Here is a 16,686-nt window from a genome sequence, read left to right as displayed (position 1 = left end):
TTGGTCGGCACTAACTATAAAACTACAGATTTAGTCGAGCAAACTTCGTCAATGGATTGACGATAAATTACCTGATATTGTGTTATACATAGATAATCATTATACAAATTTGAATCTGAATATGAGAATGGATTGGATTTATTAGATTTACATGATCCGAGAGTGTTCATTGTGCCAGAAACCGTGATTGTTATGTATATCATGAGATTCATTTAGATGTCATTTTGATCAATTCGAAATAGCTTTGCCTACCCAAACTTGTTGATATTGAAAACACGACTTAACACTGATAAACTTTGACTCCTCAATATCGTTTGTATTAAACACCGACCCACAAAAAACCAGAAAATCACTTCCAGAGAGAAAAACTAGCCTGAACCTGATTCAGTCGAACTCACATCCATATGTGAGAACCAAATTTACACTTGACATAACAAGGGGAAATCACAAGCCATTAGCATATTTGCAATGCCAACCTAGACTCGTATAACAATTTTGTTAGCCATTGTTCATAGTTCGTACAGCTCCAGTTCCAAATGAGACGACATTCAATTGATAAAAATTCAAAATCATACCAAGTAGTAGTTTATGACTAGTACATTTGGTAACTCACTCAATTGATTGAATATAGATACAAGCAAAATCCCACATGACGTGTGAGGCTTCTGTAACAATGAACTACTCATGTGCAGATGATATGGGAACAAAATTAGCAACACTACTCATCTATAGAGGCTTACATAAACAAGCTGACAAGCTGTCAATAAACATACAGGGGAGAACAAAATAATGAGTGAATTAAGACTGTTAGTATGAAAAACCGGGCACTTCCAAAGTAACTAGACGAAACCAGCAGAGTTAGAAGGCAACCAACTTGATGTGACCATGGTATAACAACAAAAGGGCGATACGAATTAGACATGCTTCGGCTTACTCAATATGATGGTAAATTGATCTCAGCTGACGATACACAGATACTGTAAAGCAAGGATCTGGTAACTATGGGTGGTTTCTCCACTAGACAGGCTTTGCTCCATGTATTTCCAACAATTTATAACAGCAAAGTGATCTTTGTGTAGTTTAATAAGGCATTCAACTTGGGCAAGACCAAGTGCAGACTCAGCATTAAGATGGACTGACATACAGCACAGGAACCAACCCAGCCATTTTCCCGTCCCGGCCAGGACGTTTCTTCTTGACCTGCAGCAGCAAACATATCAGGAAACCAAACAGAGGAACACCAACTGTTGTATCACATGAATAAGGCTAAATGAGAAGCAGGAAGAAACTTAGGCTGAGAAACAATTTTTCTCAGTTTAATGGTAAAAGGGATCCACATTGCGCAATCAAATAAAGAATGCATTTTAATGAATAGAACTAGTATTGTTCCCTAGAACCAACAATACTTGACTGATTATTGTTGATAAAGTCAAAACATGTACAATGGATTAAAATGGAAAATTAAATAGATCGGGCTAAAACTAGGGGGTTTAAATTAGTCGTGCTAACTGAGCCACAAACTTGCAGGCCTAACGCCTCAAAACTAGATTGGATATGTAAAATGAGCAACAAAAGTTCAAGATTTACTCAGACCCCTGAGCCAAATACAATGAGATTCAATGAAGCTCAAGTTTTTTATAGCACTAAAATTGACAAACTGAAATAGTTTAAGCTTATGTATCAGGTGCTGCAATGAACTCAAAATATCAAACCACAACCCTCATAATTCCAACAAGTCATCACGGAAAAAATGTGTTATTTTGGGAAATAACTCAAAAAGGAAACATGCAATCTGCATTGGGAATGTATCAACTTGCATCATATACTCACATAATACCAGCCATCTACTTCATACTCAATCTCAACTTCTTCACCAGCAGTAAGATTAAGCTGCAAACAACACAAAGCTTAACATTATCATCCTGCTAAAACCAAAACAAACACCTCGAATGTGTAATGTAGAACAGACAAAACAGTATCCAAGAACTGTTAATTTTCCGATCTTGAGCAACTGACATTCAGATTCAGCATATGCTGACACTAGATGCAGCTATGTTGAACTCACCTCATCATCGCCACCAGCACTGAAGTCATAAAGAGCTGACCCAAACTGTGGATTGCCTGAAGAAGGCCGTCCTTCATCGAGACTATGGGAAATAGGGCCAGCTAAGGGATTCTCAAATGACTCGCGTCTTTGATGATCAGGCGACGAATATGGAGGAGGTTCTTCTCTTATCTGCAAGAATGCATACGTTTAAACATCCTTTCACTTTACAATTAAACTGTCAACAAAAGAGGTCCAGAATATCAACCGGTGAGCCAGGAGCTTCATATGCACTATATCTACTTCCACTAGACCTTTCCTGCATGAGCAACAAAAAAGTATCATATCTTGTGCAGGCACATTTATCTAATCTTTTGCACAGACAGGGTCCAATTCCAGAGTGGCACTTTTTGATGTTGATATCATTTGAAAATATATGTAATTCATTTCTTGACAGGAACAAACATAAGATGTACAGAAATAGAAGTCCAGGGGCCAGATAAAAAGCTCAGATAGGGTAACTACATCCAGGATGATTGATATCTCCAGAACATGCAGGCTTTTTAGTTGTATAATAAGTTAAAACAAGATGGAAGCAGAACTACATAGGCTTTCTGAAAATTGTTTCAGATAATAGAAAATGAATCTATAAGGAGGGCAACAGGCGAAGGTATCTTTATGTGACAGTATACTCACAAGGGTCAAGGAGAAGTAGAAAGAGATGCAGCTTTGGGACTTTAAGATGTATACAAGATTTCTTGTGCAGGTAGGTGGGTGCTAGACCAGCACATTGCTCTACGAGAACCACACAATTCCAAGCTTAAGAGACAAACATAGGATTCAATCTCCAAGGAAAAACCCCTGTACAACTTTATGATCTAAAGAAATGAAACCTTTTCCAGGATCAAATATAAGATTCAATCACTATGCATCTGAGAACAGTCATTTGACCATTATATTGGCCTAAGTGAAACCATCCCACATTTCTATTAATTCATTTTTTTTAATAATTATTATCTTTTGGTGTGTCAGTCAGTTGGAGTGTGTTTCTTTTTCTTTTTTTGGTTGGGGGTGCAAGGTGGTGGTTGCGGCCGCAGTGGTGTGGATGGAGAGAGTCTGGTGAACAATAACTCACACTAGAAATGCAACCCCCATGTATGTAAATTTGAACAATCATCAACTTTGTCAGGCTAATTGTCAAAAGCCAATCAAAAATTATCTGAAGGAATCAAAAAGAGTTTGATTGTATTTCCCAGACCTTGAACTTTGAAGGCCCATGAGTAGATGGTTTTGAACTGAACAATGATGGATAGTTCATTCCCCCAAAATGGGAGGATATGGATGTCTCAACGGACCCTGTTGAGTCTGGAGATGAAGATCCAGATGATCTTGCATCATATTCCTGCAGAAATAAGACAGATATAAGCAAGAACTTGCTTACCAGGTTGGAATTAAGATACCAAGACCATGCAACATATCAGGATGCCTTACCTCCCTTTCTGTCGTTTCCAAGAGAGTCTTTGCCCACATATCATCATAACTCATAGAAGGTCTGGAAATGATGTTCTCTTCCTCAACATCAGGGGCATCAGTACCAGCACCAGCGAGAAATTCATTTACCTAATGTACAGCAAATATAAAAAGAATGTTAAAAGAGTTTTCACAGAAAAGGTGGGGGAAGCAGTTGATAAATATCTTCCAAATAAAAGAAAATTAAGAAGTTTGTTTAATTCACCAACGATATTAACTTCTGTGGTTGATTCTAATTTCCCCTAGATAATTTCCTTCAAGACAAAGGAGATAGAGTGCCAGTTCCTTAAAGTTGTTATAGTCTTATGAAACTTGTTGACTTAACCAACTTCAGTAAGAGTAGTTCACGAAAACCCAGAATGATAAGTAGGATTAGCTAAAAATAATAGAAGGTACAAAAGGAAGACAATGTTATATTTCTCTCGACCATATCGAATTTTAAACTGCACCTGCTGATATAACTGCCTTTTCCTAAGAAATAATTCCAAAGGCATTCTTCTATTGTTTCACAGAGTGTAAGTTGTTCAAATTAGAACTTCAATGTTATTAGAAACTCTGTGGATAACTGTGTAAGTAAATGTGTATAAGATAACAAACGATTTATCCAAGTCCATTCATTTTAAATTGTGACTAGTAGAGATGATATTCAAATAAATGGAAACATGCTTTAATTCTAATGAAATTTCTATGCAAGAAGATTATTTAAAAACACCAGCATAACCAAAATAATTGCCAAAGTACACACGTGAATAAGATGATCAGATCAGTGTCCCTCTTTTCATTTGCAAGACATTGTGCGCGTATGTTATCTAAGAGAACATAACTTCAAGGGCCCACAGTTACCAACCTATTAGCCATTATTAAAAGCAAGCATGACATAGCTCACCATATTAGCAATAAGATTCAGATTACAATATGATAAATGCCTTCATGCACTCAAATCAAGGATGACTAACTTCGTTCGACTTCTTAAAGTAAAAGAAGTAACTAGGCAACAATTTCTTGTCCAAACCGATCATGTAGTTTTCCAAATGAATCTAGAAAATCATTATGGCATCATATTTGCAAAAGTTACTCAAAAGGTGACCGGTCAAATTCATGAACACATGGCTGCCTTCAGCTGTTAGCAACCAGCACGGTAACAGAACTAGCCAAAGAGCAGGCAGTGACCCAATGCTTGACAAAATGCTAGACATTTTGCCATGATTTGCTGAATTGTTTTGCCCAAATATACTTAAATTCAAGCTACAGCAATCAGATTTAACAAATTGATCAGATCTTACCCTATTCATGGCAGGTGCACTATCATCACCAAGATTTGCAGCCCAAAAATTAACAAGGTCGTCATCAAGTGCATCTGGCTCAGCTGGCTTTGTTTTTGTTTTGGTAGTCTCGAAGAGAACATCTTGAATCCTCGTCTTGGAAGTTTCATAAATAAGGTCAGAAATCCCTGTGGCAACAGCAGGATCATTGAGGCCTGATGATGCACTAATATTATGCCGAGTGCGATATATGTCGATGAGTTTTGCACTGTTACAATTGTAAGATCAAATAAAGTGAGAAATAGTAAGAATGATTTCTCCTCCCTGGGCTTTCTGTCAATAACATAAACACAAACGGAAAACCACAGAGATTAAGCAAAACAAGGAACTTTAAAGGAGGACTTAGATGTATTAAAGAACACTGGTCTATGTTTACCAAAATGATGTCTAAGAAATAGTACATTTCAAAATTAGTATATACTCGAATATAATCCAACTCCAACTATCAATGAGATTGGTGGCCACATACAACTGATGGCAGAGAAAAGAAAGACTATTTGTTTCTTATCATTGTCATGAAATTTACATAACAATTCAATCGGATAACTCCCATGTTGCATTTTCTTATGATTCCTAAGTCTGGGATATTAGTATAATGATGATGGTAATTTTTCCATAACCACTTGTGTGCAAAAGCTACATTCCCTTCTTACAATTATGATATTTCTATCAGTTCTCCTTGAAGTTCTGATATATTCCACCTTTAAATGCACTTTTCAATATCTGAGACTCATCTTTCAAGTGAAAGATTAAAGTTCAAAATTACCAGCTATAAGGTGAAGCAGAAGTGTAAGTACCTTGTTGGCCCCAACGGAAGATATTTTGCTCTTGGGACATAACAAAAGAGCGAGACAAGATCTAACAACCTCTCATGAGTTTCATACAGCTTCTTGAGTTCCTCATCTGTCCATTCTTTTTTGGCATTGTCATGATTGCGCATCTCCCTGAGTATTCAAGTTTACAAGAACTTCTGGAATTAATTTTCATCAATATGGTCACAACTGAAAGAAATACCAAATTCTCACTCCTTACTTTATGAGTTCATCTTGTGCACTATACATTTCATCTAGGACTTTCAACATAGGACTTATTAAAGATCCAAGGCCTGTACCACTTGCTCCCTGATCTTCACCATTACTAGTATGCATATCTGAAAACTGGGACTGCACACCACCTTGAGCCAAAGTATGCAGAAATTCATAGATCTGCAGTCTATAAGGCTCACCAGATCTAATTGCCATAGTCGTAAGAGCTTGTGCAGCAATGATCCGAATCTGGGACAAAAGAATAGCATATACACAATATTTCAAAGGCAGTTTTCTCTGTTGAAGAATTGACGAATCATGTGCAGCAATTAGTACCTCAATCTTTTTTCCAAAACATACTTAATGGATCTAACTACAGAGAAGTCAATAACAAGTAACCTTTCGAAAGCAGGACTATTGAGTACTCCAATCATTTTCTCAGGACATATTTAATGATGCATCTAGCCACAGAGAAGTCAATACAAAGTAACAGTTTGAAAGCAGGATTACTTAGTAATCCACCTTGCCAGCTGAATTACAAGTCAGACAAGTCATTTGCGAATCAAACTAGATCATGTTAGCCTGGTTCCATTCTAACATGAGTTATCACTAAAAGTAGAGATGTTATTAACTTTATCAATCAAATCGTAAGCACATTGAAGGACCAAAAATAACACTCGGGCCATATTGGTGGAGAACTAAAAGGACTCGCTACATTCAAGCTCCTCCCTCCAATAGACCCAGACGACATAACTTGCAAATATTATGTCAGGTGTGTGGTCACCGGATACTTTTGAACCATTCCTTTCCAGTTATAATGCATAAGCTTTCTCATCAAATGCTATTGCCATGCCTAGGTTGTTAACCAATAGCAACCTACAATTAGTAATAAAATTATCTGCTAAAACAGCGCACATGCTTCATAGCTAATTATCACTGGATCTTGATGAAGATGGGTCAAAAAAGGTAACCAATTTCTAGAGCTGCATACAGGAATGGGGAGGAAAAGCAATGTACAGAATACACACCTCCCAGCTGCCACTGAAAGCACACCTTTGGAGTCGAGTCAGAGCACCAGCTAGTGTAGGATTTCGGGAGCTAGCTGCAGCAACCATTTTGTCTGCATCCAACATCATTAATGCAGTACCAGGCGGGGTTGCCGACTCCCAAGCATATTCAGAAGCAGCATAATTTGCATTTTCTCCAAGGAACCAAACCTACATGCCATTGAAAGACATATTCCCGGATAATAAAATCAATTGTGATTTGATGAAGATTGACATTTGAACTAGTAAATGAACGTGCAAGGTCATATTACTAGAGCAAATTACTTACCGCTGCTTGAACTAATCTCTGCAAAGCAAGCGCCGACTTTGGATCAGATGCAGATACCTTATCAATTGAGGTAAGTCCCAAGATTGAGCCAGGTTGAGGAGGCGGCAAATCAAGAACTATTGTAACGGCTTCCAGAGCTGTGTGTTTTCCATCTGGTCCAGCCCCAACCAAACAAGTCTAGCAAACATAAAACTATTAGACAAAGAGTTTACAATAAACATTACTGCAAAAACAGCTATAAGTTTTCCCACTGGGTAACTGAACATACTTTCCACAGAAGTTGTAGTACATCAGCATCAATTTTTCCTGGAACTTTAGTCGCAAATATTCTTGCAATTTCAAGAAGAGTGACTGCCATATCTGGTGTAGCCTAATAATCCAAAACAAGAAAATGGAGGTAAGAAAATAACATGTGCATATGTTGAGATAAAACAATGTTTAACTTAACTCTGGAGTGTTTAAAGCAAGCATCATCGAGCACAGGTACAACTACAAATAAGCAACTGCATGCAGAAATCTACTTTGAAAACAATGCGCCAAGTCAAAAAAGCAATATTTACGCTACCGAGGGATAAAGAATACAGATATATATATATATATATATTATTCGTGGTCCATCATATGTACTATCCATATTACCTGCATTTCATTCTCGATTGCAATCTTTTTTATTCTTTTTCCATATAACTTAAAATTTATAAAGGATCAATCATCTGGTTAAGACTATCACATGCTATCCAAGGGAGTTCAACATTCTCTACGTATACAGAGGTGTGAGAAGCTGACCAGATTATAAGCTTATAAGAGGACACTATAAAAAGGAAAGAAAACTCAGGAACTTTTCCTAAAATAAAAATCAACAGAAAAAATTATATTTCACAGGGAAGGTCAGCAAGGAAAACATATCAATCATGCGTGCATACATACATAAATGTCTCAAAGCATGCAAGGGTTTGTTTGCTGCATGCTTTTTGCTGCAAAAGCATCGCTAAGAAATGAACCTCAATCTCCCTACTGCCGAGTAAGAAGTAATATTCATAGCATAGCTACACAACAAGGCCAATCCTGCACTGATTTTGTTTTAATCTATTTTAAACCAGTTTCTCAACAGTCAAAGAGTTGCTACAAGTAATCATGTTCTCTAGATTGATCAACAACTCGCATTTACATTCTTTTCCAAACCAAACCATGCACTTTCAACTTCTTCCAAGCTCCAAAATTTATACAACATCACATTAAGTTAATTATATACTGCACTCTAAAGCTAGACATCCCGTAACACTTTCATACTAACACCTAAGATGGATAAATCCTCTAAAGCTCTTGTATTGAAGTAAATGTAATGTATAGTGAAAAATGGATCAAGCCAACAACTAGAAAATATGATCATGAATTAGGGGTTCCAACAATGGAGCATCGCCACAACCACCTCTTTTCCATTTGCCCAATTCTACAAGCAAGGAACCCTGTATAGACAAAGCTAAGTAGTGCACTCAATACATTAGATGTATCCAAGTGATACAACCAATGACCATCACAAGAAAAATAAATGTTGTGCAAAAAAGAAAAGCTTGAAATATGAGAGCACGATATCAGATCGTTCCATCTTTATAAACTACCATTCACTAATCATGATCAGAAAGGTGAGAATATTCCAAAGAACTAAAACTAATTGAACCAAGACTATAACAACTTGTGCCAGACATCTAAGAAGTTGATATGAAGATCTCTAATTAATTTTGTTCTTTTTCTTCCAAACTGAGATAAAAACAACCTAGAAAAAGAAGACAAGCAAAGATGTATTTAGCATACAGATGTGGACAACAGTAAATATACAAGTAACAATCAGGGTGAACTAAGAACCAAGAAGAGACCAAAAAGATGGTGTCCAAAAGGATAAACCAGGACTTTTATAACAGGATGCATACCTTGAAACGAGCATGCAATGTGAGTAATATATCATTCAACAAAGTTGCTGGCCAAGATGGATCAGAGAGCTCAGATGCAATGATGGATTCCAATTCATCAAAAGATTCATATGGACTTTGCATCCATATCAGTGCTTTAATCACCATTGCCCGCACATAAACACATTCACATGCAACAGTTGTCCGCACGACCTCCATAAGTGAAGCCAACATACCAGCAACTGTGTCCTTCTGACCCATACCACTAACTGAGGCGACTCTACGATGACCTAGCAGCAAAAGGTAGAAAACATGAAAATAGTATCCACTGGGGGCAAGAAAGAAAATTACAAAGCAGAGATGATTCATCTAATCATATCTTAAGCACATAAAAATAATTTAAGCACGCATGCATAAAAGAAATTCAAGCACTTGACAAAGACAACAGGAATGACTACTTTATGCTAGAGAATGATGGTTTCCCTTCCAGTACCAGCTTCACCAACTCCAGAACAGAATCAGCAATCCAGCCCCAAAAATCATGGGAAATGATGAAGTGAGCACAATTCAAGGCTCAAAAAGCAAGAAATATTCATTTAAAGGAAAGAAAGAAAGAAAGCACTTAGTCTTTTTAGGAAGAACATGAACTTTACACTGATGGAGGGGAGAGAAGTTGCTACATCCCCATATTAAAGTAAATGATTTAGGCAATCTCAGCATTATGAGGTCTGATTAAATTGAGATGTTCAGCGGAAAGACTGCAAAAGTAGGAAAGCCTGTACTATACACCGAGGGACAGGGAGTTGCTACTGAACTATCCGACAAGACATCCAGTCCCCATACAACTTCTATTTTACTTCAGTTCTGCGCAAAAAGGGACTTCAACAGCTATGAACTCAGCAACAGATTTCAGGACCTTTGACTATACACTTCAATATGAATTCAAAAAAATTTGGATGCTAAAAATTTTGAGATGGACATTATTTATTTACAATCATCTAAGACAACTATAAGGTTGAAATATGTACAGGACAGGATTTATGCATATCCAGGACATTCCTGCAGTAGGTGACAATTTTTAAAGAAGATAAGACACGCATCCACTTTGAGCATTAACATCCCTGCTAACCCAGCTTTTATCAACTTGTAAGCCATAGCAGCTGCTTCTTAGAGGGTATATCTTGCATTCATCATGTTTCGAATGTCACAGAATAGAACTATAGATCTTTCACTACATTTTTATACTATTTGTTCAGGTTCTTAAAAAATTCAATGGCACCGTGATCCTTTCACTTCCAATTTTATATGTGCTTGTGGTCTAATAGAAGCCTGCAAGCATACATATCAAGCTATGTGAAAGCCAGCTAACAAAGAATATGACAATAGCCATGTCATGAACCTGTACAAACAGGCATGTGGAGACTATAATCACCTCCTCAAGTAGCAAAGTGAGAGATTATCAAGGATTGGAGACATTGATATATCATTTAAAAAAAAAAACCATGATCAACTAGCTTGATGCAAGGAAAACCTGTCATCCTATACTCAACAGTTTACACTTCCAACAAAATATTTACAGGCAATTGCAAAAACTACCTTCAGATGGTGCAGTTGGATTTACATCTGAATCATATGAGTCATTGTTTTCCGAAAAAGTATTAACTTCAGCTCCTTCATCAATATCCTGTAAACCTAATGCAAAAGCAGCAGCACGACTTTTTCCCATCTCCTGTACAATCCTTGCTGCTGCATGCAATACAGGCCGTGAGAAACTTCGGAAAGAGCTTTCCAACCTGTAAATAAACAGAAAAAGGAACCAAGTACTGCTCAACGCTTATCCTATCAAAGGCTGACTTTATTATGTATAAAAGCATTTAAAACTTCTTGTAGTTCTGCAAATTTATCAAGGCATGCAGTAAAAAAGGACTATGACCTTCGCATCACAAGTTTGATCAGTGGTTGTGGACGCCTCGTCTTTGATGATTTATCTTTCGTGGCCTTTGATGGAACTGCATCTTTTTCCTCAGAGCTTGAGTCCTTAACAGAAGATGAATCTGGAATCCTGAGAATTTCTCTACTCAGACGATACCAGCCAGCAGCTCTTTCCTCAGTACTTGATTCAGCGAAAAATAACATAAAAAATCAGAGGCATAAATGGAAGAATATGCAGTTATCAGTTATACACACAGTTAATCATCATAAATGGAAAACCAAAACTTGGGGGAAAAAAGTTGAAAACTGCAAATGTATCATATGTACCTCTCCGAATTATCAAATTTACCAAGTACACAAAGTACAGCCTCAAAACAAACTCTTTCACTGGGATCCAAGAGAAGTTGATACAGCACGGCATTAAACTGAGACTTGACATCTGGACGTTCTGTGCTCATAAAACACAAAACCTCATTAGAATTTAATCAAAACTTGTACTCATATTTCTCTGGGATTCTGAGACTCATGTTAAACCAAAGTTCAGGATTTAACATATGTACCATCTAATGCTCGAGCTCGGGACACCGTATGGCACAACTTAGCAAGTGCAACTCTAGCAAGTACGTCATGCAAATGGAGAACATCCTGCAGTGCCCCTGATTTATAGAAACTCTGATAAAGATAATTGTACAAGGAAATTCAAGGACGGTTTTCACAAAAGGAAAGAATCCATGGAATATCGACCATACCACCAGGTTGCACATGTTTCCCTGCAAACACCATAAGATATAAAGATGAAAAAAATCAAAAACACTACAGTGAGACAATCAACTGTATGAATGTAATGTCATACAAGTACGAAAGGTCATTTTGCAGCTAGGCACCAGACGTCAACAAAACACTTAATGCAAATTAGGTCATGTCATTGAGAGTTCAAGAATATTCTCCCTCTCAAATCTGCAAACTATAACTTTACTAGTAATCCAGACAACTTAACCCATCTGCAAAATATAAAAAGAACTAATATTATGTACTTGGTTATGATTATATTTCTGTAAAAGAATATATCAATCAAAACTTATAAATTGTTTCAAAGTCAGCAAAGAAACTTTGGATTAAATGTTGAACACAAATGAAAATGTCAAAATAATTATAGGATATTAAGTTATTACCAAATCAAACATGGGTAGGTAATCTCCACGTGTTGCTCTATCAAACAGTATAGATTCTGAAAACTGATAGTAGGCATGCCCAGGCTTGGCCAACCTCGTGGACTCTATCAGATTGTCCTCATGCAACAATGGCTTTTCACTAAGAGGGGCCATGCCATATGGACAGGTATCCCAACACATCAAAATCAAGTGCAAAAGGTGGTTCTGAAAAAATATGGCTTCCAGTTTCTTTCAATAAAATAAAGATTATCCATGTGGGCATAAAACTAAAAGGGGGCACTAGTGGTTATCCAATTTAGAACTTATGGCTAACTCAATAAATTCAAAGAACAGTAAATGCAAATGATTTCCGGTGCATGAGCAGGGAATTGTTTTGTCAGTATCCAGTTTGAATGATTTCTTTGGCTCTAATTAGTTTTTCTTCTCTCGAACCACCTTCTACAGTGTTCCATTCAATTCTAAGATAAATTAACATGATCTAAATGCAAAAGTAGCATGCATCTTCCAAAATCTTTGAATAAATAGAACAATTACTAAAGAAACTTCAGAAAATTTCAAGCATGTTCGCCTACTTGACAATGATAATTCCAAGTCAAAAATCACTAACAGCTATCACACTGACATTATCAAAATATAGTAGATGATCCTGGAATAAGATTCACTGAAGCTTCAAAGTGATCACTTTACCTAACGCCATTGCAACTGCATATGGATCTTTTGAGGCCAATTCAGATAGAATTTCCAGCGAATGCCTCACTGCAATTGGATCGGAGAACGAAACACTGCAATGAAGTATGAAATTATTGCAAATTGGTGTCAAAAGGTACAACAAAATGAACATCCAGTGGCATAGAAATACTAAGTTGCTGGCATGTCCCTGGAAGACTTCATATAAGGAGCAGCAAGACCTAAAACACATTGTCTCGATATAATTGATAAAGGCAATCGAGGGGATAATATATCAAGCATCATATTGCATTTAGACTCTGTTCTGGTGGCTCAAGAAATCAAATGTTACTGAATTTGAAAGTTCAAAATATACTTTACAATGAAACACCAAGTTTCTCTTAACTCTCATACAAATTATACCCAATGCCATTTTAAGGACTGGTTTCTTCTCATTCCATCGTGTCTCAACAAGTCCAAGTAAGAATTACCAAAATATAAAAAATCAAATAGCTACATTGTGTTATTTAAAACAATGAAAGGGTCCTCATCGTCATAATGACTCAAATTTTTCAGCATTAATACTGATTGCAACTCTTTCTCAGAGAACATAAGATTCTTGCCTGTGTGACTCTTCAATATGTCCGGTTGTCCAGATCTGATTATACAGTTATAAGTTCATTCAGTCGTCATTGTTCTTTCGGAACAGCATTTGCTATTTTGAGAAGTATTAGACAATTTCCCAGAAACTTCAACTGTATAACAAATCTATACAAGATGCATAAGTAGCCAGGAACAGAAGAAACTCTACCATCGCACAGTGAGAATCTTGGACAAAACTTACAACTTTGGAATCAAATTGTAGAATAGGATCTAAAAATTGATAGAGAAATAAGTAACAGAAGAACATTTACGGACAGATAAGAATAAGAAAAGGAGATATACAATTACAACAAGCCTTCCCCAACCTAATGTTCAAGCCTACCAAGCTTATACATATGTTCTACTCTAGCTAGCCAGTTTCTAGTTCGGTCTATATATCCAAAGGTAAGATTGATGGTCTAAATGCTGGTAAGGTATTCTAATGGGATGAGTAGTTACACTTATACTGATCTTCGATAGTACCTCGAGTTTAATATTAGATTCACTTCTTTACGGTGTTCTAATGATGATAGTTCGCCCTGTCAAAAGCTTACAGCATGTCATCAATAGGAGCTTTTTCATGATGAGATGCCAAATAAATAAAACAAAATGCACAAAAGACATGAATAAGTTCAAAGAAAACATTATTAAAGATAAATCTTATTTGGATTCTGGAGTCAAATTAAAGGAAATTATGCGCAAAACGATAACATGAATGAATAAGATGTTACAAAGGCGTGACTAATCATGTCCAGAGATTTTCTTTTCCTTTTGACTAACTCCTTAGTCATGTTCAGAGATGACAGATATGCATTCAACTTCAGCGTAGTAATTTACTTCAGGTTGGAGCTGAAGCTTGGAGTGAAGCCAGGCGCACGATGAAAGAAAAGGGCCTGGGCGGCCTAGGTTTTGACTGGGCTGCCCAGGCCCATGAATTAAAAAAAATTAAGTTAATAAATCCTAATTTCCTAAATATAAACCCTAAAAAAAATTAACTTAATAAATCCTAAGTTAATAAACCCTAATTTCCTAAGTTAATTTTTGGCGTGTACAGCAGTACAAGCTCTAATTATGCTTATTGAATCTTTGAAATTGATGTGATTTTATTAATCTTTGACTGCTTTAATTGTTCTGTTAGTGTTTTTTTTTTTTGGATGATTTAATTATATGAAGTTTTGTTATGTTCAATTTGTTGTTTTATATGTCTTATTTAACTCCTTATACATTAATCTAATCAAAATAATACTAATTATATAAATACTTAGATTATTTCTTATATTTGCGCCATCCTTTGAAAAGGCGCGCGCCGCGCCATGCACCGTGCGCCATGGCTCCAGGAGCCCTTGGCGCCATTGTGCGCCGTGCGCCGCTGACTACAAGTTCCTAGACAGTCAACTAAGTTCATCTTGTCCTTCAGCAGTACTCCTTTCTTTCCACAATCCCGAAACATCAGAATTGATTGACGGTGAGAGTATATATTAGAAAATTATAAATACTCCAAAATAAGATATCATATGCTAATATATATATTGACCAACAACGGCAAAAGGGCAACCAACATTAAGGTGGAAAATGAAGATGCAGAGAGCTTCATCAATCTGAATCAGGATAAAGATGATGAGATGCCAGTAGCAGATACCACATAGCAGCCTTAATACAAGACAGATAATTTAATATATGCTAGCATCTTATGAATCTGTGTACGTGTAATTAGAGTAGTAAGCTAAGCTAACCCTTGCGCAGCACGTTGAAGAAATGCCGGATTTCCTGGATCTAAAGGGAGTCTTCTCAAAGCGCTTAAGGCTGCATATTGCAAATTGCTCCGAATGATAGACTGACAAATTGCCATCCACAGGGAGGTAAGAAGAAGATGAACCCATCACTTAAATAGCCATGACAACATCAAAAAGAATTATAACATCATTGGAGAACATAAAAAACAAGTTTATTAATGTGCACATAGATATAGTTAAGAGCCAAAAATAAGCCAACAAAGATCTCTCCAATTAAATACGCATTTAAACAAAGAGAGGTTAAAATAATGCAGCATACAGCTGAACTCACAGAAAGCATACAGCAATTAGGTACTTAACAATCCAAACAGATAGTTTTTGCATTGAGATGAAAAATTCAAAAACCTGACACAATATATTAATGAACTTGGAAAACTTTCAAATGGTATTAGGATAAATAATAAAGATCAAAGATGGGATGAAAGATAAAAGAAATGGTTCAGGCTCATCTTTTATTCAGTTCTACGTGAGTTGCAGATAATTCACGAAACACCAGTTAGCTATCTGAGAACCCATGGGATCCCAGAGCACAATTTAGAGGAATGGCTAATTGTCTTACGCAACCAATTGTTCCAGAAGGCCAAATTAGGAAGATCCTACCATGTCTTGTTTGGAGACATCTATTATCCACCATGAAGAAAGAAACTGTGGAGTTTATTAGACCACGATAGGCTGAAGTGATGCTTCCTTTGTTCTTGCAATAATTAGTGCGTAAAAGATGTGCACAAGATCCTGCTTTGTACAGTGGATGGGAAACCACTGAGACCGCATTCTTAATACTTAATAGGCTTGATATCTCTTGCATACTTTTTTCTGAGGACCATTACTATGAGTGAGACAAGAAAAGCAAAAACTTTTGTGGGAGTATAAAATATCTTCATGCAGTCCTTACACACCATGTCCGTGAAGACCAATACATGAGTCTTACAAAGAGCAGTGATGAAGAAATGAGGGTTTAAGAAGCAATCTGTTGAATATAAGAAATCAAACCATTTACAGTAGAACTTAAGTAATCACTAGCCCAGAGGAAGATGTGTGCTCTGAAATTTAAAAGCTGACGATGGTCAGTTGGATCCAAATTCACAGTATGACGCAACTAAAGCTTGGTTTCAGGCTATCTTATGATGACAAACAGTAAGCATGTCTAAACCAGAGGTGAACATAGATAAAAATGAAGTATGGCAATGGCAAGATAAAGAGATGAAATAACCAAGAAAAATCCAGAAATTAAAACCTAAACTGACAATATACTGAGAAAAATAAGATTACCTCCTTATCACCTCCCTTTGTCCCAAATATACCCTTTTTTCGTTTCGCT

At 36.6% G+C, this 16,686-nt stretch overlaps 1 protein-coding gene across 1 annotated transcript in view; it reads right to left on the bottom strand.

Annotated features, from left to right (window-relative positions):
* The window catches only part of LOC105161985, a gene marked incomplete in the record, with an annotated part of 21,093 nt that continues 4,941 nt past the window's right edge, over positions 535–16,686 (bottom strand). Inside the window, 21 exon segments of the mRNA XM_020693783.1 lie at positions 535–1,200; positions 1,831–1,890; positions 2,066–2,236; positions 2,313–2,363; positions 3,303–3,446; positions 3,536–3,664; positions 4,858–5,104; positions 5,694–5,840; positions 5,929–6,170; positions 6,950–7,138; positions 7,257–7,433; positions 7,525–7,626; positions 9,185–9,453; positions 10,760–10,956; positions 11,097–11,276; positions 11,423–11,543; positions 11,656–11,751; positions 11,845–11,865; positions 12,955–13,049; positions 15,309–15,409; positions 16,638–16,679. Of these exon segments, the coding sequence (XP_020549442.1) occupies positions 1,126–1,200; positions 1,831–1,890; positions 2,066–2,236; positions 2,313–2,363; positions 3,303–3,446; positions 3,536–3,664; positions 4,858–5,104; positions 5,694–5,840; positions 5,929–6,170; positions 6,950–7,138; positions 7,257–7,433; positions 7,525–7,626; positions 9,185–9,453; positions 10,760–10,956; positions 11,097–11,276; positions 11,423–11,543; positions 11,656–11,751; positions 11,845–11,865; positions 12,955–13,049; positions 15,309–15,409; positions 16,638–16,679 (2,856 nt within the window).

Source organism: Sesamum indicum, linkage group LG5 (assembly GCF_000512975.1).
Source record: "Sesamum indicum cultivar Zhongzhi No. 13 linkage group LG5, S_indicum_v1.0, whole genome shotgun sequence".
NCBI lineage: Eukaryota > Viridiplantae > Streptophyta > Magnoliopsida > Lamiales > Pedaliaceae > Sesamum > Sesamum indicum.
This window is presented reverse-complemented; position numbering and strand designations above follow the sequence as displayed.